Here is a 22398-nt window from a genome sequence, read left to right on the forward strand (position 1 = left end):
CTTGCTCTTTCCATACTTATCCAAGGTCATGTGGTCATTGCTGATTTTTATGTCTTACCTGTTGCTGCTTGCCATGTGGTTTTAGGGGTTCAATGGCTTGTGACTCTTGGTCCAATTGAAACAGATTACCGAAATCTCACGATGACTTTCACAGACGGGGGCACCAAACGCATGTTTCAGGGCATTGGTCGTGCTGGTTTGGAGGCCTTATCTAATAAGGACCTTTTTAACTTGCAACAAACTGGGTTGTTTCTCCAGATTACTATGACTGAGCATGTGGACTCCACTACCACTTATTCCAGTGATCTCGCAGCAGTCCTTGACAACTTTGCGCATGTTTTTGACACACCGACAGCTTTGCCACCAAATCGTTCACATGACCACCGGATTCTACTTCAACCCAACAGCGAACCTGTTAGTGTTCGTCCATACAGGTACCCGTACTATCAAAAAACTGAGATTGAAAAGATGGTTAAAGAACTTCTTGAATCCGGTTTAGTTCGTCCAAGCAACAGTCCATTTTCATCTCCTGTTTTGTTGGTAAAAAAGGCAGATGGAACGTGGCGATTCTGTGTCGACTTTAGGGCACTCAATCACATAACAGTGAAGGACAAATACCCTATTCCGATTGTTGACGAGCTCTTGGATGAACTGCATGGTGCCAGGTTTTTTACAAAACTGGATTTACGTTCGGGGTACCACCAAATTCGGGTTCAAGAGTCAGACATCCAGAAAACAGCTTTCCGCACACATGAAGGACACTATGAATTTGTAGTAATGCCTTTCGGTCTTACGAACGCCCCAGCTACTTTCCAGAGTCTCATGAACGATCTGTTCAGACCATATCTTCGCAAGTATATTATTGTGTTCTTCGACGATATTTTGATCTACTCTAAAAATTGGGATGAACATATTTCACATATAATTAGTGTTCTAACCATTTTGTCCAGTAACAGTTTGTATGTCAAGAAGTCAAAATGTCAATTTGGAGTATCACAGGTGAATTATTTGGGCCATGTCATATCAGAGAAAGGAGTTGAGGTTGATCCTTACAAGATACAGGCAGTGGTTGATTGGCCAGAACCGACAACAGTCAAGGGTGTGCGTGGCTTCTTGGGGTTGGCAGGTTATTATAGAAAATTCATCAGTGGCTTTGGCAATATTGCAGCACCATTGACTCATTGTTTAGGCAAGGAAGGATTTCGTTGGGGAATAACTGAGTCCACAGCCTTCAACAAACTTAAACAGGCCTTGACTTCACCTCCTGTTCTGCGGTTGCCTGATTTTTCTCAACGTTTCTTCATTGAATGTGATGCTTGTGGCACTGGAATAGGCGCTATTCTCATACAACAAGGTCAGCCGATTGCATTCTTCAGTGAGGCATTAAAGGGTTCATCTTTGACACTCTCCACTTATGAAAAAGAGATGTTGGCCATTGTCAAAGCCATCCGTAAGTGGCGACCATATCTTCTGGGTAGACCCTTCACTGTCAGGACTGACCACAAGAGTCTCAAGTTTCTGTTAGAACAACGCATCACAACTCCAGCACAGACTCGTTGGCTTCCGAAACTCCTTGGTTATGATTATGTGGTAGAATACAAAAAGGGCCCTGACAACAAAGGTGCTGATGCACTGTCCAGAAAAGTCGAGTTCAACTTTATGGCAGTTTCCTTGCCTCAGCCCGATTGGTGGATACGTCTGCAACAAGAAGTTCAACAAGACTCTTTTTACACTGATAAAAGATGGTGTGTGGTTCAAAGGTGGAAAGGTATATTTAAATCCCTCTTCTCCATTAATTCCTTCAGTTTTGGCAGATCATCACTCTTCTCCTATTGGGGGCCACTTTGGTTACCACAAAACTCTAGCGAAAATCCGCGGTACCTTCTTTTGGCCAAAATTGCGACAACATGTCAAAGATTTTCTCCGGCGCTGTGATACCTGTCAACGTTTTAAGGCAGATTGTTTGAGTCCTGCAGGGCTGCTGCAGCCCTTGTCTATTCCAACTAAAATATGGACTGAGGTGTCTATGGATTTTGTGGAAGGGTTGCCTCCTTCATTGGGCAACACAGTGATCATGGTTGTGGTGGATCGCTTGAGTAAATATGCTCATTTTATAGCTCTGAAGCATCCATTCACGGCCATTACTGTGGCCAAATCTTTCATCGCTAATGTTGTCAAGCTTCATGGAATTCCTGTGTCTATTGTCAGCGACCGAGACAAGGTATTTTTGAGCTCCTTTTGGAAAACTCTGTTTCAACTGCAGGGTACTCAGCTCAATATGAGCTCCAGTTATCATCCTCAATCGGACGGCCAAACTGAGGTGGTCAATCGGACACTGGAGCAGTATTTAAGATGTTTTACAGGTGATCAACCACATAAGTGGGTGGATTGGTTGCCTTGGGCAGAATTTAGTTATAATACTGCCATTCACTCTTCCACGAAGATTTCACCATTTGAAGCAGTTTATGGCATTCCACCACCAAACGTGCTTTCATATGTGCCAGGAACTACTCGTGTCCAAGCCGTGGATGAATATTTACGTGATAGGGATTCAGTTCTTCAGGATTTACGTCATCAACTAGTCCTTGCGAGAGATCGGATGAAAACTCAAGCTGACAAACATCGCCGTGAAGTTCATTTTACTGTGGGAGATTTTGTTTATTTGAAGTTGCAACCATATCGGCAAACATCAGTTGCTTTTCGCAGGTCAATCAAACTGGCGCCACGTTACTTTGGCCCTTATCAAGTATTAGCTAAGGTGGGGGAAGTTGCCTATAAGCTTGCCTTACCTGCTGGGTCTCAAATTCATGATGTTTTTCATGTGAGCCGCCTACGCAAGTGTTTGGGTTCTGTGGTTCCAGTCTCTTAGGAGCTACCTCCAGTATCAGTGACTTCTACCATTCTGCCACAGCCTGAGTTGGTTTTGGATCATCGTGTCATATGTAAGGGACAATATCGGCCTAAGAAGGAGGTTTTAATCAAATGGAAAGGTGCTGCTGTTGAAGATGCTACATGGGAAAATTTATGGCGTTTTATGAAGACATATCCTGATTTTATCCTTGGGGACAAGGATACTCTGAGGGAAGGGGAATGATATGTGCAACAGACTCTTCACCATGCAACCACGACATGCACACAGACCACCTTCGCCATGCAACCACGACATGCACCACGTTCGTGGATCATGGGCTGACATGTCACAGTTAGTTAGTTTTAAGTGATGCAAATAATTAGTGGGGTTAGTGCCCTGCTTTTCGTTATATGCAGAATGTGTGTGGGAATCATGCACCGATTATTTCTGCTATTATTTTCATTTCATTGTATCAGTTGTTTTTACTCATTCATTAGTTGGCTATAAAAAAGTCATCTGAAGTGTAAGGAAAGGATATGAATTAATTATGCAAAACTCTCTTCTCTGTTTCTCATTCTGTCAATTCTTCTTCTTTTCTTAAATTACACTTATCACTTGCCCCCACCCACCCACATACATAATTGCTGTGCTGTGGCGCTGTTGGATTCTTCACTTTCTTATTTGAAGACGAAATTATTCTACTTTAGCTCTTGCAGTTGGGGTCGCTGCTGTCAAGTTCGATTTCTTTCCACTTTCTTGATTTCTGTGGTAATTTTCTTACAGTTTTTCTTCTTCTTTTTTTAAGCATTTCCAAGTCGTGTAGTGTTTTTTTCTCTCCAATTAACTCGTAATTTCAGTTCGCATCCTTTATTTGTTTGCCTGTGAATTACTTACTACAGTACTGGTAATTGGAAATGAATCACTGTAGAAGAAAAAAAAAACAAGAAATCGCTGTTTGTGTCCCTTAGCTAGTAGTAGTTGTAATTCATTTGATTGAAATACAAGAAGCTCAATCTTTATGCAATCAAAACCCACCTTGCCCTAGCTATAGCTATAGTGTTTAGGGTACAATAATCAAGCTAAAATATCTTGAGTGGTGCATATGCAAAACCCCTTTTCTTTTCTTGTTCTTTTTTAATCTTGGCATTCTTGCTTTTGTAACTGATGAGAGAATTTGGGTTTTGCTTACTGGGTTTGGAGGCGATGTTTTCAATGAGTAACTACTTTTAAGATTTCTAATTCATATGCCCTCCCTGCTCTCAGGATTCAACTCATTGCATCTAGGGACTTGCTCCTTCTAATAGAGTTTCAGTTTAATTCAACAGATTTTTTTTTTTATGAATGTTCAACAGATTTATACGAGTCTGTGAACAACTACTTCGATAAACCTTTTCATATTATCCTGGTGGTGGTGGTTGTATTGTAAGATTACTTAGCGGAAGTCAATTGAGGAAGTTTATTTTTTTTTCACTGTTATTATCCTAAGATAAAGGGTGCTTAGGGGTGGTGTTGTTGTCAGGGTTTTGAAGAATAGATGGTTTTCATTGGAGTCATCTGCATGCAAGCACTCAGCCACCTTTGGGTATTTCTTTTACATGACTATTTTATCAACAAGGCGACAATAATTTTCTTTTTTAAATTTAACGACATTATCTCTTGAGGAAAATGGTTGTGCATGGTTTTAGTTTCTTGTTCAAGGTGAATTTGTTATATTTGCTTTTGATCAACATTAGCATGGAGGGGCTAAGGTGGATGGTTGATTTGGTAATCAATTCACCTATTCTTATGTTGTGGTGCAAAGACTAGCTGATACAAGCAGAGGGATTTGAAGGAAAACATAAAAAGTAAAATCAATTGCTTTTTCACTAACTTGCACTCGCGATCCTGCTTATCTCTCATGTTTTTCAATATTTTTTCTTCTCCTTGGTATAGTTTCAGATGGATAGGTATTCACAAGGAACTTTACATGATGTGCCCACATCACTGTTCATTTCCATGTTAATGGTGGTTTCGTAGTTGGCCATTCTACCCTCCCAGCAGTATGTGCTCTGTGCCAAAGAATTATATTACCTGATAATGATGATTTTGAGATTATCAGTATATGTGGGGACTGTAGATTTTTGTTGCTTGAAGATCTTGAGAGGCCCACTCGAGACTCTCATCGGAGGAGGCGTCACAGAGGAAGAAGAACCAGGTACAGCAGTGCTGAGTCGAGTGAAAACATTTTCCCACAACAATTTTCTCATGTGATTAATTTGGCTAGGCAAAACCAGTCCACTGTTCATGGGAATGAGGATCACTCTTTAGATGTTGATAGTTCTGCTAGGTTGTTACAGCATACAAGCTCCCGCACGACTCCAAGTAGTTCTCGAAGATGGCAGCGTCTTTCTTCAGATTCTGAAAGTGAGGATTTTGGTAATGTGGATTCTCTTTATGGGGATAGTGAAATTAATTTCAGATCCAGTAGGTACCGGGTTTTCCATAGTGGGAGTGATGCCATTTCTTTTAGTGGGTATGGGGGGGACTCTGTTGCTTCTGTGGACGGACATAGTGTCCTGGACCCAGAAATGTTTATTCAAGCAGATGAGGGAAGCAATTTTGACAGTGATACCGACATCGATCCAATGCATGCTGGTCTCCACCAATGGAACTCTGATGACCTGGAAGAGGAGGAAGAAGAAGAAGAGGATGGTGAATGGGAAGAGGCTGATATTGAGGAAGATACAATTGAATCTGTAGAAGCAGGAGCTCGACTTCGAAATCTGTTTGTTTCAAGTCCTAGTGAAGTTAATGGCCCTGTTAGTTGGCACAGGCAGTCCCATTCACCAGAATTTGAGGGCCTGAATCGGTGGAGAACCAGGCAGAGTAGACAAGCACATAACCGCGACTTCTTTGCTAACTTGGAAGAATTGGAATTACCACAGCACATATGGAATTATGAGTTGGCAGATTATGCGACAGGCTTCGGGGATTTGCTTGAAGCTCTTACTCATTCTGACATTGGAAGGAGAGGAGCACCTCCTGCAGCTCTGTCTTTTGTGAATAATCTACCACTTGTGATCATCAATGAGGAACATGAGAGGCATGATGGTGTAGCTTGTGCAATCTGCAAGGATCTTTTGCCAATCGGCACAGAAGTTAACCAACTTCCATGCCTTCACCTATATCATCCTTACTGTATATTGCCATGGCTGAGTGCACGAAATTCATGTCCTCTCTGCAGGTACGAATTTCCAACTGATGATAAAGACTATGAGGAGGGTAAGCAAAACTCTAGTACCAGAATGGGGATCCATGATGTTCAGCAGCAGGAAGCTAGTGAGGACAGTTCCTCTGATGTCTCAGATGAACCTCTTGAACATGGTCAAATCGGAAGGGAACTCCTAGATGTGGGCCTGCCCTTAAGTACTTCTGGCAGAGAGGGCACTAGAAGGAGATGGTTTCTGCTTGCTGCTGCTCCCCTTGTTAGCCTTTTGGGTATTGTCCTTGTGATGTGGTGGGACAATCCTCAAGGAAGGCGGGCAAATAGTCATGGCAACTTCCCTGAGCGAGGCTTGTATCAGATTCAAGTTTCTGGCCCTCCCCAACCCAACCAAAAGGTTAATGAGAGGAGAAGATGGTGGTTTTTTTCCTGAGGTTTGGTTGAACGAGGTCATGCAGATGGCTTTCCATGCCTAATTGAAGGTGTTTAGTAAGAGTGAGATTCGTTTCCGCGTTGATTGATTCTAAAGTGATGTGCCTGCGATTCTTAAAGTCCGGTGATGATTTGATCCTTTTAGTTGATGCTTGGGACCATGCGATACCATTCCATACATTAATGGCTTGAATTTATTGCTCCAAAATCCAAAACGAGGGCCTCACACAGCTACAGTTGTTCGTGATTGGATCTCCTTTCCTCGTGTTCATTTCGTTTAGGGTTGGCGCAAGTGTTAGCATCGGGCAAGATTTTTCAGGTTTTTTTGCTTATCAAAATTTTTATTTTCGTTTGGCGTGGCATCAACGAAGAATGGGAGAAATCAACCTGAGCTGCTGAGCATCCTTTCTTTTCAAGAAAACCCGTGTCTTGTTTTCTGTCTCAAAAGTAGACTCTCGTGGTTCAAGGCATGCTGACATAAGTTTCTGCTTCACATGAGCTAGGAGTGATTCAGTCTTACCTATTTTTGTACAAGGAGTCCAACCTTGAGTGAGAAAATGCGCCGCGTATTTTTGTTTTTGTTTTTACATAAACTTTATATACCGTTTGTTTTTACACAAACTGTGTCTCTCTGCATTTTAAAATTACATTTAGTTCCAAATTATGTGTGTTTTCTATTAGTAGTTTTGATGTGTGATGATATAAAAAATATTCTCATGTCCATATATAAGCTTGAACAGATGCTCATCTTTTAACGTAGAAATTCATGGATGCTTGTAAAATGACTGTAACCTATAAATCTCAAGGAGGATATCCAAGCTTAAGTTGGCATAACTTGATTGCGAAACCAGTCTCATCGCCATACACTTCGATGTGGTTCTACATAACTGAATACTTACAGGAACGGAAATACAGAAAAAATTAACCAATGAGAAAAACATTAAGAACGATATGGCAGCTGATGGATGAAAAACAGAATTAAATTGAATTTAAATGAGTATTCCGGAGCTCCTTCCTGCAGATCTTATAAACATAGGCTACGCAAACAATAGCTGCTTCCACTGAGCTTGCAGCGCAATTGGTGCCAATGTCCACCGCCCTTCAAGAGGTCTCAGGCTTGAGTCTCACAAAAAGAAGAGTTGTTTCAAGTTTTTGGTCATCTACTTGGCTATTGACCTGAGTAGGCGGTAATATAAATTGCAACTGGAGATAGCTCCATGTCAGCAATGGCTTGATCAGCAGTTTCAGAAGAGTATGTTGAGATAAAGGACAATCCATCCAGCCATTGAGAAAATAGCAAAAATATGAACCCAGAATAGGACAGCAGCAGCTTCTCTTCCACATCCTCTTAGGTTGGCCACAGCACCTAGAGACAGGAAACTAATTAAGTAAAGAGACGCTACCCTCCAATCTCATCCCAACTATAATAACTTTGATTTCTAATCCCTGCTTTCAAATGAATTACTTCGGCTGTTTGACATTTTAAGGAAGGAATCTTCCATATTTTCCCTTTGGCCAATTTCTAACCCAGTTAAATACATTCTTCGTATACCAGATCAGATAAAATATCAATTGCCTTTTCTTTTTCTTTTTTTCTCTTGCATATCATGACAGTTTCAAGAAGGCCATTTAAACACTGTTCCAAATAATAAGATTGATTGTGAAATGCTAATTTTCTGATTGCTTAAAAGTTTGCCTTCAGATTGAAAAGGCATATATGAAAGTTTCCTGGAAAGGAAAAGAAGATTTACCAGAAAGGACAGATGTAGGCATCGTATGCTGCAGAAGCAGAACAAACCGGAACATCTTATCACCAGCAGGAAGGAAGCCAAGCTTATCAGCCAACATAACAATGCCAAGTCCAGTAGGTGGCACCAAAACCAACCGACCAAAAATAATAGCAGCAGTTGTCCGAAACCCAAGTTTAGAACTTCCAGGTCCTGCAGTGAAACAAAGAGCTTTCACTTGAAATCCACTAAGCTGTTAGGCTGATAATCTAAATTTTCAACAAAACCATGAGGCCATTACTCTGAATAAGCTGTTACTCTGAATATAGTTTATAAGATGGCACAATATAGTAACGAGAAGATTGTTAGGAATTAACTCACCATCAACGAGATTGCCTCCTAGCGCCAACAAAATGCATGGAATCATGGCCTCCCTGAGAACCAGAACCAGAAGCATCAGCAAAACCAAGTAGATGCACTTTCATCATGCAATGAAAAGGTAACTTAGCAAGAATGAATCACTACTCATGTCTCGGCACCACAAATAAATTCTCCTTGATTACTTGAAGGGAAACCAAACATCATACATGTAAGTCAAGCTTCATTTTCAGAAGTTACAGAAGCAGATGGTTTTGGTTCTATTAAATTAGCAAGGATTGCAAGGTAACTCCACCCTGTTTGTGGAGTTCACATGTATTCAATACACACATGATGTTCAGAATGAATTAGCATAACTAATTACACAAGCCTTACAGTTCCAAGAAGATTCAATTTGATTTTCATGCCAGTTAGAATAGCAAAAACTTGGTCATGTTCATCAGAAAAGTTGAGTATCAATGCTACTTTCCAATTCCTAAATCTTGTATTACTTCAAGTGATTTGACACACATGATAATTCAGATGTAGGCCTGTTGAGTGCGTAGGCAAATGTTTTAAGTCCCAGGTCTAACAAACCTCGCAAGAGCTTTCAGAATCTCACTGTTTACATGCTATGCAAGTTTCTAATTCCTTAAAACTATATTGATTCACTAACTCCATATATGAAATTAATCCATATTATAACAAGAATAGCTGTTCTTTCCTTTATTCTCCCTTTCTATAGAAACTTGTCAATGAGTCTGGTGCACACAGGCAGCAAAATTGACATGTTCCAATTTGCTTGCAATCAGAATAACGACCAACCACAAATAACAAGAAATGATTTGGTGTAAGAGGCAAGCATACCCAAGAATATTGCAGCTGTCAGTGAAAAAGAAAAGGGGAGAATCAGTTGTAAAGATCAATTGCTTCAAGAACGGTACTGCACCAAGGAACATAGCTAGGATCTGCAGAAAACATGTAAATATGAAAAGGAAAGTTAAAAGAGGAGAATAATAAAAAATTATTCTCTCCGTTGCTTCCTTTTCTCCTTCTTTTAATATAATGCACTCTGCTGGAAATAAGGGGTAAAGTCAAGGCTTTTGACAAGAACCAACTTTACTAAGCCAGCTCACAATGCCAATTAGTTAAAAAGTGGAGCTTAGAACTTTGGCCCATTAAAGGATGGTGAATTATAAAGGTGATCGCATGCTTCATCTTTAGGCCTATCATAGTGCCAACAAGTGGAAGAAAAATGATATTAGCACAACCATGTTCAGGGTTATTTCCTATTCAGGCCATATAAGATGCACCAACACAACATTCCATGAAACCAAGTGCCAGCTCCACTTGTCAACAGCATTCTTACGACCAGGCAACAGATTTTGCAATTCTAATAGGTAACAAGAATCTCATATTGCAGTTTCATGGAATCACTTACGAGTTTGCCAAAAACATACCAAAATAAAAGGTCAAGGAAAAAGATGAACTTACCGAAGCAATGATAGGGGGCTGAAGAATTTGCTTGAGCTTCAACTTGTCATAGAGAAAGACAAGAATCTGTTTGATCTGCAACACCAAGAGATAAAGAAACTCAAGTCCATGCAGATAAAATATTGATATGATACAACACCAGCATCAGGTTAAATAGGAAAAAATCGTTTTTATGTGCTTTTTTCAAAAGTTTATGGTGTTGGGTCAGAGCTTAGAGAAAGCTCTAACAAATAGCAAGAGCACTGATCACCAGTATTGAGAAAAGTGGTAAGTTAGTCTTAAAACCACTTCAAAAATCAGTAAAAATCTGATCACCAGTATTGAGAAAAGTGGTAAGTTAGTCTTAAAACCACTTCAAAAATCAGTAAAAATCTCACTTAAATACCAAGAACAATAAGTTTCAATGTCATTAGTTGTGAAATTCATCTTAGTACCATTTCCTTGCTAAAAATATAGAAACTTAAGAGCAGATTGCAATCAATTGACACCAAATAGTAGATACCATTGGTACAGAATGTCAAGTTATTCATCCATAAGATAATCATGATCTGGAAGTTTGATTGCCAACTGTTTATCAAATAAGTATAACATGCAAACATAACTTAATTCATACCTTCCCTCTCTTTGGAGCATCTGGTTCTGCCGGTGCCTCCTCCTGGGCAAGCAAGGGGACTTGCTCCATGGGAGCATCTTTGGCTGGCTTCTTGATGGGAAGATTCGGTTCATCAATATCAAAGGTACCTTCCGGTGGAGGTGCCAACATGTTAAATACATATGTGTATAGAATGATTGCACCAACCTGGCATGCATCAACCAGAGCTTAACCAGTCAATTTCTTGAGAATATATATAAAGACATGTTTTCACAGTAAAAAAATTTATTTCCTTAATTTTTAGCTTCCAGCTTGTTGGGTGAGGTAGTGAAAAGAGAGTAAGCAATCACGGAGTGTGAAGAGTTAGTAGTGAGAGAAACCCCCAACTTATTTCAGCAAGAAAACTGTATTTATCACGAAGGATACCATATATCTAAGGGGAAGAAGTATGCAAGGTAATTTATTAACAACCAAAGTATGACATGGTTTTGCAACTCTGATCGTAACATACAAGCAATTGCAAAAGACTAACAGATGCTTGCGACTTACCCACTGGCCAAACGAGATGTAAGCAGTCCCATCTGTGCTACATTTTTCCGAGTCACCAAAAGGGTTGGATGTATCTCTACATAAAGCTGCAATCAAGACAAGTGGCACATTCCCAATATTCCCTGCACGTTATAAACAAAGGTTTGAAAAGAGTGAACACCAGCACATTTGAAGCACTAATATGTAGAGACTGCAGTTTATGTACTTAGAAATTAAAAAATGCAGAGATTTTCAAAATTACTGCATAATATACACACTTGTTTTTGAAACTTGCATATGCATTTCACTGCCCAAGTAGCAGACAAATTAATAAGCACACACTCAAAATTAAAATTTCAAAAAAGGAAGTGGCTCACCAATTCCGATTTGTACAATTGAAAATTTGAAGAATGGGTAAGGTGGCCGGACAATGGATGCAACAATAAAACCTATTAGCGAGCCACAGATGGAGCTAAGAACAACATTCACGGGAATAAACCACCTGCAATCAAACAGACAGCAGCTAATTAACAACAAACCCTATTACAATTTCGCAGATGTAGTAAATTGAAAAGGAAAGACAGGAAATAATTACCACTCCAACATTTTCTGTAAAGTGACAGCTTGTCCAAGTTGAGAAAATATCAAACAAGGAAGCAAAAGTGAAAACACCAACTGCACATATAACAAGAAAACATGTTTGTTTAAAATAGCCGATTAGTACTGTATTATTACTAAAGCAGCAATGAAAAAAATAAAAATAAAATGAAGTTGGAGTTGGTTTAAATTTACCCCATTTAAGAGTTTCCTTCCACTAGCAGGCAAGATGTTAACATACTTGGAGGCCATGAGAAATCCCAAGAAGCACATGGTAAAAACTTTGGCAATGGGCAGAACAGCAATTTTGATGGTGCCCAAGAGAGTCTGTCCTCCTCCCACCTGATTTGCTCCCATGGTGTCCACAGCTAATAAAAATCTCTCCATGGTCTTTTCTGTGATCCCTTTGGCCGATCGCTATGCTCATTCACCAAGTCTGCTCTGCTCAGACAATCATTTACCTATATCGGCCGAGAGACAAAACACTATATTAAAATCCATTTCAACCAAATACCAAACACACTCGTCTAATGAATCCTCTCCCTATAATATTGGAGTAAAAAATTTATGCATGTAGGTAATAATCGACCCAACCCAGCCTGATCGAATTCTAATCCAACATATCATCATCATCATCATCATCATCTGAATAAATTTCTTGAAAAAACAGAGAAGAATAATATTCTTGAGAGAGAGGGGGGGGGGAGAAAAGGCATACCAATTAAAAAAAATGACGAGGGAAAAAGAGAGAGATGACGTCTCCTTCCTCGGTGCAGGTTCTCTTCCCTTGGGTTGGTAGAAGAGGACAGAGAAGAACAATAAATTGGGAAAAAAAATGAGAGACAGGGTGATATGAATGTTTCTGTAGATTGATGATGCCACAATAGGGTTCCAGACAGATAAATCTAACGTTGTATCAATCAAAGGAAGTGAATTCTTGTACTCTTCTTCTTCTTCCTCCTCCTCCTCTTCTGTAAATTAAATGAATTTTATCATACAAAGAAAAGATGAGAGGGGGGGTTAGTGTGGAAAGATGAAGGACGAAAAGAAGGCTTGGAAGAAGAAGCAATCTGTTTTGTTGTCGAGGAGGAGAGAATGGAGAAGAGACTGTTAGCTGTTGATAAAAATAAAATAAAAAAGAGCAAATAAAAGCTTATAAAAAAAAATTATTGATGAAGGCCAGGGCGAAGGCACGGACTGACTGTTGAGTGCTGAATTCCGTTTCTTTTCTTTTTGGTCTTGTAACGGTGGGGAGGTCGGTCACTCACACTGTTAAAAAGAGAGATGGGATACGTGGTGGATTAATTTTGATGAGAATAACTCGGAAACGTACGCCTCTCTCTCTCTCTCTCTCTCTCTCTCTCTCTCTGTCCTATCGTAAATAGATGGGACACGTGACACACGTCCATAATTTCTTCAAGGGAAAAAAATAAAATAAAGGATTTTGTTTTTGTCTTATCACTGAATTATCTCGTAGTTAATATAAAAAATAATTATATTAATAATAATTCTCAGAGTTTAAGTTGATGTTTTCTAAAATTAATATTCAGGTCGTATGTAGTTGTGGTGTGAAAAAAGAAAAATACATGTCCTTACGTGTCAAATAGGATACAATTTGTGTGGCCCTTCTACCCTTTTTCCTACCGATTTTCTTCTTTTTTGTCTCTGTATTTCACGGATACCATTTGCTTGTACACTTTTTTTAATTCCTTTTCTGCCCCTGCTCTCGCAGAGGAGACATCAAATAGGTCTCAAACTATATTCACCCTTGATATTTTATTATTTTTTTTTATTTTATTAAAAAATAATATATATCTGGCGGGATAAGCCGCCATGTTTACCATGGGCATTTACTCGATTTTTAATAATAAATCTTCAAGATCAGTCCTTTTCTTCGGACAATTTTCTTTGAAAATATTAAATCAGTTAAAAAGGCACTGTGCATGTGCGGGGGTGACGTACGAGCAGGGATAAAGAAACAGCGTGAGAGAGAAGGAAAGATACAACTACCCTTCCATCCCACCCACCGATCAACCCCCTCAATGTTATTTCTTCGGCCCCACCTTTTTTTTTTTTTTTTTGAGATTGCCAGTTTGTTATTATTATTCTTTTATTTAAAAAAATATATTATTTTTATGTTTTAGCCTCTTTTAAATAGTTCTTCACCCGGGAAGTATTACATTGACTTTTTTTCAAGTGTGTTTTTAATGATTTTAATGCATCGTTGTAAAAAAAATATTTTAATTAAAAAATATATTTTAAAAATACATCTTATTACTAAACACACAATTATTACAGGTAGTAGGCTAATTGAACTAAACTGGGTGTTTGGGAGTGTGGTAGTGGTTGCTTTTCAAATAGCTTTTCGTGCCGAAATATATGCCAATGATGTTTTTTTATTTTTTAAAAATCATTTTTGATATCAGCACATCAAAACGATCCAAAAGGTACAAACCGCACTCAATTTTAGCAAAAAAAAAAAAAAAAAAATTGAAATTCGCCGAAAAGCAGGTTGAACAGCAGAGCCAAACGCTTAATTAAAGGTCAATATGGAAGATGGATGCGTGATAGAGGGTTTTTCTTGCATGTGGCACAATAATTCAGCATTTAATTATTATTTAAAAAAAGGTATTTAAAGATAATTGACGTGTGAGGGACCATGTAATTATTGGTAAATCCAAGGGGCGCTTGTCCTAATAACACCTAATGAAATATTAATGTTTATATATATTATACTGTATGAGTGTATGTGAATAGATAAAATACAGAACTGGTTTATTAATAAATGTTCTATTAAATAATTCCTACTATTTTATTAGCTTCTGTGTAATTACCATTTATTTTTCTATTTATGATTCTTTTAATTTAAGGTATATGACTAAAGATGAAGAAATAAGTATGAAAAAATCTCAATCCAACCCATTCAACCTAAAAAACAAATCTGTATGTAGTTGTTATCCTTACCCCGTTTATTTGGAGTTTTTTTTAGCACTCCAAAAAAACAAATAAAATAACACAATATATAAAATATTTAGAAAAATAGTATAGTTTAAAGAGTCGTAAATGACATCTATGACTCACGAGCCGCGAGTGTCATATGCGACACTCTTCAAAGTTAAAAATAGACCAACATAATTTACAATAAAGATAAAGAAAATAGAGAGAGAGAACAAAAATCCTATAGACACATTGAAAAATTGATATCAGTATCATAGGTACCGTTGAAAAGATATTGACGAGACGAATCCAACGACATTGAAGAATGTCATGAGCGGTGACTGGAGTGGGTCACACGAGTCGTCCAAATGTGCAGAGACTCGTTTGCTTTTGGACGGCTCGTATGACATACTTCGGTCACCGTTGATGATCTTATTTGATATCGTTAGATACCACTCGTCGAGATCTTTTTATCGATATTTGTAATGTATTTATAGAAGTTTCGATGTGTCTATATGATTTTATTTTTGTTTCTTTATTTTTTATTTCTTCTTCTTATAACTTGTGAAGAGAAAAGAGAAAGATCACATGGTACAAGAATACTCATATTTATTTCCTCTAGGCTCTATGTCGTATATTCTTTTCCTATTATTAAGCCTTTATATTCTCAGTCAAGTTGTCTAAAAGAGTCCTCAAATAACTGGATTCCAACCTTCTCATATTTAATTTATGATTTATCATGTCTTAAATCCCATCATCATTTTTAAATTCAATAATATAGATCAAATGAGAGAGTAAAGGTGATAGATAGTTAGTTGTTATATTTTTAAAATACATAGTTAGTTGTTATATTTTTAAAATACATTGAAATTGATCATCTTGATGCATTTTAGATTTAATTCTTGAATTGAAAAAATATTGATAATCTCATAGAAACGATATATATATATATATATATACATATATATATATAGGAGGTATTTTTATTTTTATTTTTGTTGATTATTGTGTACCGGCCTGGGAGGTAATAAAATAATGAATAAAAAGAATCATTGAATCGAAAAGAGGCTTGGATTTACTTCTTTTAATCACTTTCGATGGGACCACCGCAATCTAAACAATGTCCTTTCCCTCCCTTTAAAGCAAGTCTTGTTAGAGCCATCCAACCTAAAAAACCTTGCTTTCTACCACATCCAGAGATCTGGATATCTTTGATTACGCGGTGTAGGGTATTTTTATAAATTTAGCAATTTTCAATTAAAATAATATTTTTTAAAATTTTTAAATTAACATATTAAAATTATAAAAAAATATTTTAAAAAATATTATTTTAATGTTTTTCATATAAAAAACAGCTTGAAAAATATTTTAAAAAACAAGTCAAGTGTAAAAACAAATATCACCCAAAACAAAACTTTGTTTTCTAAAGAAAATTTGTGTGCAACGTATTACTCTCTAGGGGTGAGCAAAAAAATAAAAAAACTGAGAAAATCGGAAACAAAATAACTGAAAAAATCGAACCGTGAAAAAAACCGATTAAAATTTTAAAAAAACCGGCCGGTTTGGTTCGGTTTTGGTTTTATAAGCTTAAAACTGAAAAAACCGAATTGAACCAAACCCAAACCAGAAAAAAACCGAGCCAAACCGGTTTCGCTTTGGTTTCGGTTTTTTTTAAAAAAATTCGGTTTGGTTATTTTTTTTTATAAAAACCGAATCGAACCGAAAATAATCACTCTTATTACTCCCTCACCTAACAGGTTTCGAGTTTTAACAACACCTTCTTCATATATATATATATATATATATATATATATATATATATATATATATATAAAAAGTTATAAACATTTCACATCTTCTTTATACACCATCATAAAAAAGAAGGAAGATATAACCATTCACGTGATAATATGGTGGGTATTGTATGGTGGTGGTCTAGGACCTGGCTAGCACATGGAAGCGATTACAGCTAGCATATGATTTTTTTCTTCATGAACTCTTTAGACAAGTTTTAACAACACAACGTGTGTTTGTTCTTCAATCTTTTTTTTTAAATCTTTTTTTATTTAAAAAACATCATATTGGTATGTGTGTGTATATATATATATATGATTTTAATATGATAATATTAAAAAATTCCAAACAAATATTATTTTAATACCTTTCAATTAAAAATCAACTCCAACCATATTACCTAACACATACTGAGAAGTATTAAAGGAAGCAAGCATGAGGGCTCGGAGGCATGTCAAGCAATCTTTTTTGGGAATGCTTAAATATCTAATTATCTCATGTAAATTAATAGCATGTTTAGCATTGTGGCAAAAACTCAATTTAACCTGAGCTATGTCATTTTTTTTCTCTTTGATCTTATGCTCTCTTAAATCCATTAAATTGACACAATCATATAAATGTGATTACTGCACGATTGAATTTGAAACTTGATTTAAGTAAAGAGTTGAGTTTTGAGTGCTCGAGATTAATCCATTATACCAGGTTTAATAATATTATAAAAAAAATTACGGGGTAGATGTAACGCCCTAACTATACGTGAAGGAGCCTCTCGTAAATTTTCAGTCTGATCCGACGGTTGGATTGAGCGTTATGTTTAATAGCGCTAAATTAGCCAGTAGGTAATTTTTACCCAAGAAAAATTCAAATTTTCTTGTTTAACCCTTTTATAGAACATATACATTAATCCTCTAAGCCCTAGGGGTCATTTTATCATTTGTACACAAACCTATAACCTTATGTTATTTGAATATTAACCCCTCTTGATATTACGTATTTATTTTATCCCCATAAAATTTTCTTTCTAACAATTTAGCACTATATTCACTTTTCATTTTATTAATTTCACCGTTTTTATCTTGATTTAGGTTTTTTAATTTAATTTAACCTATTTTACTATCAATTAAATTTTTTATATTTTAAAAACCTAGAAAAATTATAACCGAGAGTTTGTATTGGATGCGGTTTTGTTATGCTTTTAAAAAAAAAAAATCACCCCAATGCTAGTAAAATATAAGGGGAATATTGAATACCTGTATCTCATAGTATCAAGTTTTCCTGGCCACATGCATCTATCGGAGAATTAAAAATATCTATCTGACGTATGGTGACAGAATTTCTTGCTCACGTTGTCGGGATAAAAAGATTTTTCATGGTTGTCCTAATTTAAGTGTGAACCAATCCCAAGAGGTTGATGTCGTAACTTAAATGTTAATCAATTATAAGGTTAAAAATAAAATTTAATCTTCAAAATAATATGAATTATACCGAGTGTTTTTATAATATGATGGATAATGTTTTTTAAAAATATTTTTTAATAAAAATATATTAAAATGATGTTTTTTTATATTAGCATCTCAAAATTATAAAAAAAAAACATTTAAAATAATTAATTTAATGTATTTTTAAATAAAAAGCCAGATTTTCTCAAAACTTCTACTAAAAAAAATATAGCCTTAAAGGGGACAGTACGGTCTACCACGGGCATGGTGTCAGGTCAGCTAGCAGTTATTGTAAAGTAAAAAAGGGTAAAAATATTATAATGGTCCTGGAACTCTGCTCTAGGTTGATCTTCCTCTCCGCTAACTACAATTTAATAATATATACTTAATTCCCGAGGCTTCATTATTAGTACCGTTTCGGTATTGTTCTTCTTTTAACCGTAGAAAAAAACTACTTCTTCACCTAAATAATTTTTTTAGCCACTAGATTTTATATTTTATATGTAATTATGTTTGGTTTTAATTTATTTTTTATTTTTTCTACTTATAAAAATCCATCCTAGTTTTTATTAAACACATATTTTTTAATTTATTTAAATCATAATTAAAAATATTTTTTTAAATCTATTTTTTTAAAGAACACTATATATAATGGTATTGTTGTGCATAACACTGCATGTATATAAACACTATTAGACATGTAATTTTTTTAAAAAAATAACTACTAAAATATTTTTTAAAATATTTTTTTTAAACAACAATCGTAAAAATTATCTATAATGGTATTGTTATGCAGAGTACTTTTCAAAAATATTTTTCGTTTCAAAATAAATTTTCTTTATATTTTTCTAATTTTTAACTCCCGCACATCAAAATAAAAAAAAATTACTAAAATACATTAGATTTATGTCTTTTCAAATTAAGCACATTTTATAACGCAGTTTCAACCGCAAAAATATACCTTGCAAAATCTTATTTTGTGTTTTAAGTTCCATGGTGCAATTTAATAGGAGGAAGTAAATTTATTTAATATAGTAATGAATATCTTTTCCATGATGTGACATATTTCCTTCGAATATGTGTTTATACAAAACATAGGTTTTCACCAGTGTTTTAAGACCCGGCCCGGCGGGTCAACCCGGAACTCGGCCGACCCGGGCCTGTGGCCGGGCCGGGTCTAAGCAAAAAACAGGCTGGGAATTGGCCCGGCCAGACCCGGTCGACCCGGAGGGTTGACCCGGGACCCGGCCGGCCCGGCCACACCCGGCTGAGACCCGGGTTTATTTTTTATATATATTCTTATGCCCGAAACGACGTCGTTTTGGCCTTTTACAATTAAAAGGCCAAAACGACAAGAGCAGAGAGACGAATCACGAGCATTGCAGAGCAGAGAAGTGAGAAGAAGACCTAATTAATTTTAAGAATTTGTCAAACCCATTTCACTCTCAGTCGTGAAGAAGAGTAGATGAGCAGAAAAATCTTGAATCATTGATCGCCGTTTCAATTCTGAGCATAAGGTTAGATGAGTTTTTAAGTATTTCTTTCTTCTTTCGCCTTTCGCTCTGTTTCATCTTCTTCCTTCTGTTGAAATTGCAGGAGAGTATAACAGTGGCATCGATTCTTCCCTCTGTTCAATCTGTTGTCCCATCGGTTCTTCCCTCTGTTCCCTCTGTTGACCCATCGGTTCTTCCTACCGATTGACCCATCGGTTCTTCCCACAGGTATGTATCTCTGCTCTTTTATTTTTCTAAAAACCAGCAGTTCAAATGTAACTGATAGTATGAATTTAGGTTTAAGCCATGGGAAAGAATTTAGCTGATAGTAATCAATGGTTTCAATTGGGTTTTGAGGAAGCATTTTAGTAGGGCTGTTGTTTAAATTGCCTCAAGATTGTTGGTGAAGATAATTGTGTAAAAAATGAGTTATTTCCTTGATTTTTGCAAGGCATACTCTCATTTTCGGATGTAAAATTGGGTTGTGAGGTCAGGATCCTGGTATGGCACAGACTTTTTCACCTATCATCACCACCATCTCTACCTGTGATTGTTTTATCAGAAGGAGATGGTGACATGAATGGGAGATTGAGGGGTGATCTGATTTTCATTGCGCGCTGAGACTTTGTAGAAGCGTTGCAAAGGCATTATTAGTTCTTATCACCAATAAAAATGGTCATGGAACTGTCTTGCCATCTTGTTTGGAGAGATACTCCATTGAGGAATGTGTCATCACAAGATGGAGTCAACAAATAACAATCAGAAAGCTGCTGAAGATGGAAGCACAAGTCCTAAGGAGCAAGTTTTATAAGGACCCTTTGGGAGGCTAATGATTTTGCTCTTTATGGGAGAAGAATCTCTCAGCTTTGAAGGTTGTAAGAGAAAGGTCAGTAGTCTTTGCACGCCCATGAAGGATGTAGGGTTCGTTACATGATTAGAGCTGGTGCCAGGAATGAATGAATTGTGCACTCAAATCCCTCTTCAGAGTTTTAGTGTGATATTGGGAAATGTTAATTACTTTTTTCTTGTCATCTTGAAATATTGACCAGTATGGGATCATCTTACATTTCAGACCAAATTTTGCTGACTTTTGTGAAACTGCTTTATTTATCTTCAAATTTTCTATGCTTTCGTGATCACATTCATACAACAAGTAATTCCGTATGCCATGTAGTTTTTGCATGTCAACAAACCAATTTGTTATGATTGTGCATGTATATATGCTCAGACACTGATGAATTCAAGAAATGTTCACTTTTATTTCTGCTGGGGTTTTCGTTCAAATTTCAAATGAGAAGTTCCTCAAATTTTACACTAAATATTTGCGAGGCAGCTGATTTTGATTTGACTGGGCAACTTGTATGGCCTGGTGCCCTGCTTTTGAATGATTATCTTGCAAAAAATGCTGAGATGCTTCAAGGATGTTCTATTATTGAGCTGAGCTCTGGTGTAGGTGAGTGATAAGTCTAAGCTATTTTTTCTTTCCTTCTTTTTTTTAGAAATTCCTATTTGTGCTTCATAATTTACTGATTCTGGGAAACCAAGTTATTACAAACAAGTTGAATCTATATTCTTGTTTGAAACCAAAGTATTGCTAACAAGACAAGAACTATGCCCCTTGTTGATTTTCTAGACAAATCAAATTGAGAGAGGCTTTGCAATTAATTGATAGATTGGCCCTTCTAGACATTCATTTTTTTGTTTTTGGGTTGACCCGGGTCAACCCATCTGACCCGTGACCCGGTCACTGGACCGGGTTGATGACCGGGTCGGGTTTTAAAACTATGGTTTTCACCCTGGAAAAGAGAAGTGCCTAGAATGTTTTGTCAATTCACCAACTATATATTTCCTAGTACTGGCAATAAAAATAAATTGGCTGGAAGAAATGATCAAACAAAACAAGGTTCAAAAGTAGTTTTTGACTTTTTTTTTCTTCAAGAAATTGGGATGCTGTGCCCAACAAATCCTTGGATTTTCTTGGAAGATATATTTTAGTGGTCCAAAGATGAAGACCACTCTGTTATGCATGTCTTTTTCCCAATTAATATTTTTTGTATTTTTTTTTATTGTTGTTAATACATGGAGCCTCTTTGTTAGACGGTTATTTTCTAAAGTATTTTTTTACTTGAAAATGTATTGGAACAATGTTTTTTTTATTTTTTTAAATTTATTATTAACATCAGAATATCAAAATAATCTGAAAATATTAAAAAATAATTAATTTAAAATAAAAAAATTAAATTTTCTCAAAGATATTTTCCAAACACGAGATCAAACGGGCTATTGTAAATTCAACGCGTGCTTGGGATTCCAAGTCAAAAGATTTTAAAATAAAACACAACTTGCAGGAAGAAAGGTTACGGTATAAATATTGTTATTATTACAAAGAATGCATAGAGACAGAATAAGAGCAAGCACGCAGACGTTACGCCTGGACAGTGTATAATAATAAATACATGACAAGAAAATAACACGTGGGCCCCTTCCCTCGCTCGCGCACCACTACATACCAAAAGACGAATCTACAGTGAAGCAACACATCCCATGATCCCTCCGCTAACTGCTTCAACTGCTGGCAATTTGATTGCGACATACGAAACTTCGTCGTCTACATGTCCATGCGTATATATGGTTGCTGGTTAGAGTAGCCGACGGGGCCTGAACCTGTTTTTTTTTTGGAAGAAAAGAAACTTATCTGACCGGGCAAAAATCTTGAGTTGATCCAGTGATCGAAAAATATTTAAGTTTTTTTATATGCGGTAAAAGTTATTTTTCTATCAATCATGGGTTTATAATAAGAGTGTCCACATGTTGTGCACTTGATTAACTCTATATTTTTAATATAGTATAACATGTAGAAGTTTGGACACGTGTCAATTTTCCGGTATCTTAGACAAAGGGGTTTCATCATGAACTTAGAAGCATATAAGTTTTCTTCCAGTTTGTTCCCTTTAG

The 22398-nt window shown here is 36.5% G+C and overlaps 1 protein-coding gene and 1 pseudogene across 1 annotated transcript; one reads left to right on the forward strand and one right to left on the reverse strand.

Annotated features, from left to right (window-relative positions):
- The first annotated feature begins 3464 nt into the window (after window positions 1-3464).
- On the forward strand, window positions 3465-7146 carry LOC7472496 (uncharacterized; annotated as a pseudogene).
- Window positions 7147-7296: 150 nt separating this feature from the next.
- Window positions 7297-13009, reverse strand: LOC7482620 (protein PIN-LIKES 6). The gene is made up of 11 exons (XM_002323654.4): window positions 12499-13009; window positions 11976-12241; window positions 11779-11858; window positions 11561-11685; window positions 11205-11326; window positions 10677-10862; window positions 10064-10138; window positions 9437-9537; window positions 8594-8646; window positions 8237-8425; window positions 7297-7851 (listed from the first exon to the last, which is right to left on the reverse strand). The coding sequence occupies exons 2-11, from the start codon at window positions 12165-12167 to the stop codon at window positions 7730-7732; spliced, it is 1245 nt and encodes a 414-aa protein (XP_002323690.1). The 5' UTR covers window positions 12168-12241; window positions 12499-13009; the 3' UTR covers window positions 7297-7729.
- Window positions 13010-22398: the final 9389 nt, after the last annotated feature.

Source organism: Populus trichocarpa, chromosome 16, assembly GCF_000002775.5.
Source record: "Populus trichocarpa isolate Nisqually-1 chromosome 16, P.trichocarpa_v4.1, whole genome shotgun sequence".
NCBI classification, from domain to species: domain Eukaryota; kingdom Viridiplantae; phylum Streptophyta; class Magnoliopsida; order Malpighiales; family Salicaceae; genus Populus; species Populus trichocarpa.

Bases quoted from the DNA above. Each gene is read 5' to 3' on its own strand.
- LOC7482620 (XM_002323654.4), bottom strand. From the start codon at position 12,167: ATGGAGAGATTTTTATTAGCTGTGGACACCATGGGAGCAAATCAGGTG. The intron at 10,139-10,676 runs GTATGAATTAAG...TTGGTGTTGCAG, and splicing joins ATGCTCCAAAGAGAGGGAAG to ATCAAACAGATTCTTGTCTT. The intron at 8,426-8,593 runs GTGAGTTAATTC...GTTTCACTGCAG, and splicing joins AGGAGGCAATCTCGTTGATG to GACCTGGAAGTTCTAAACTT.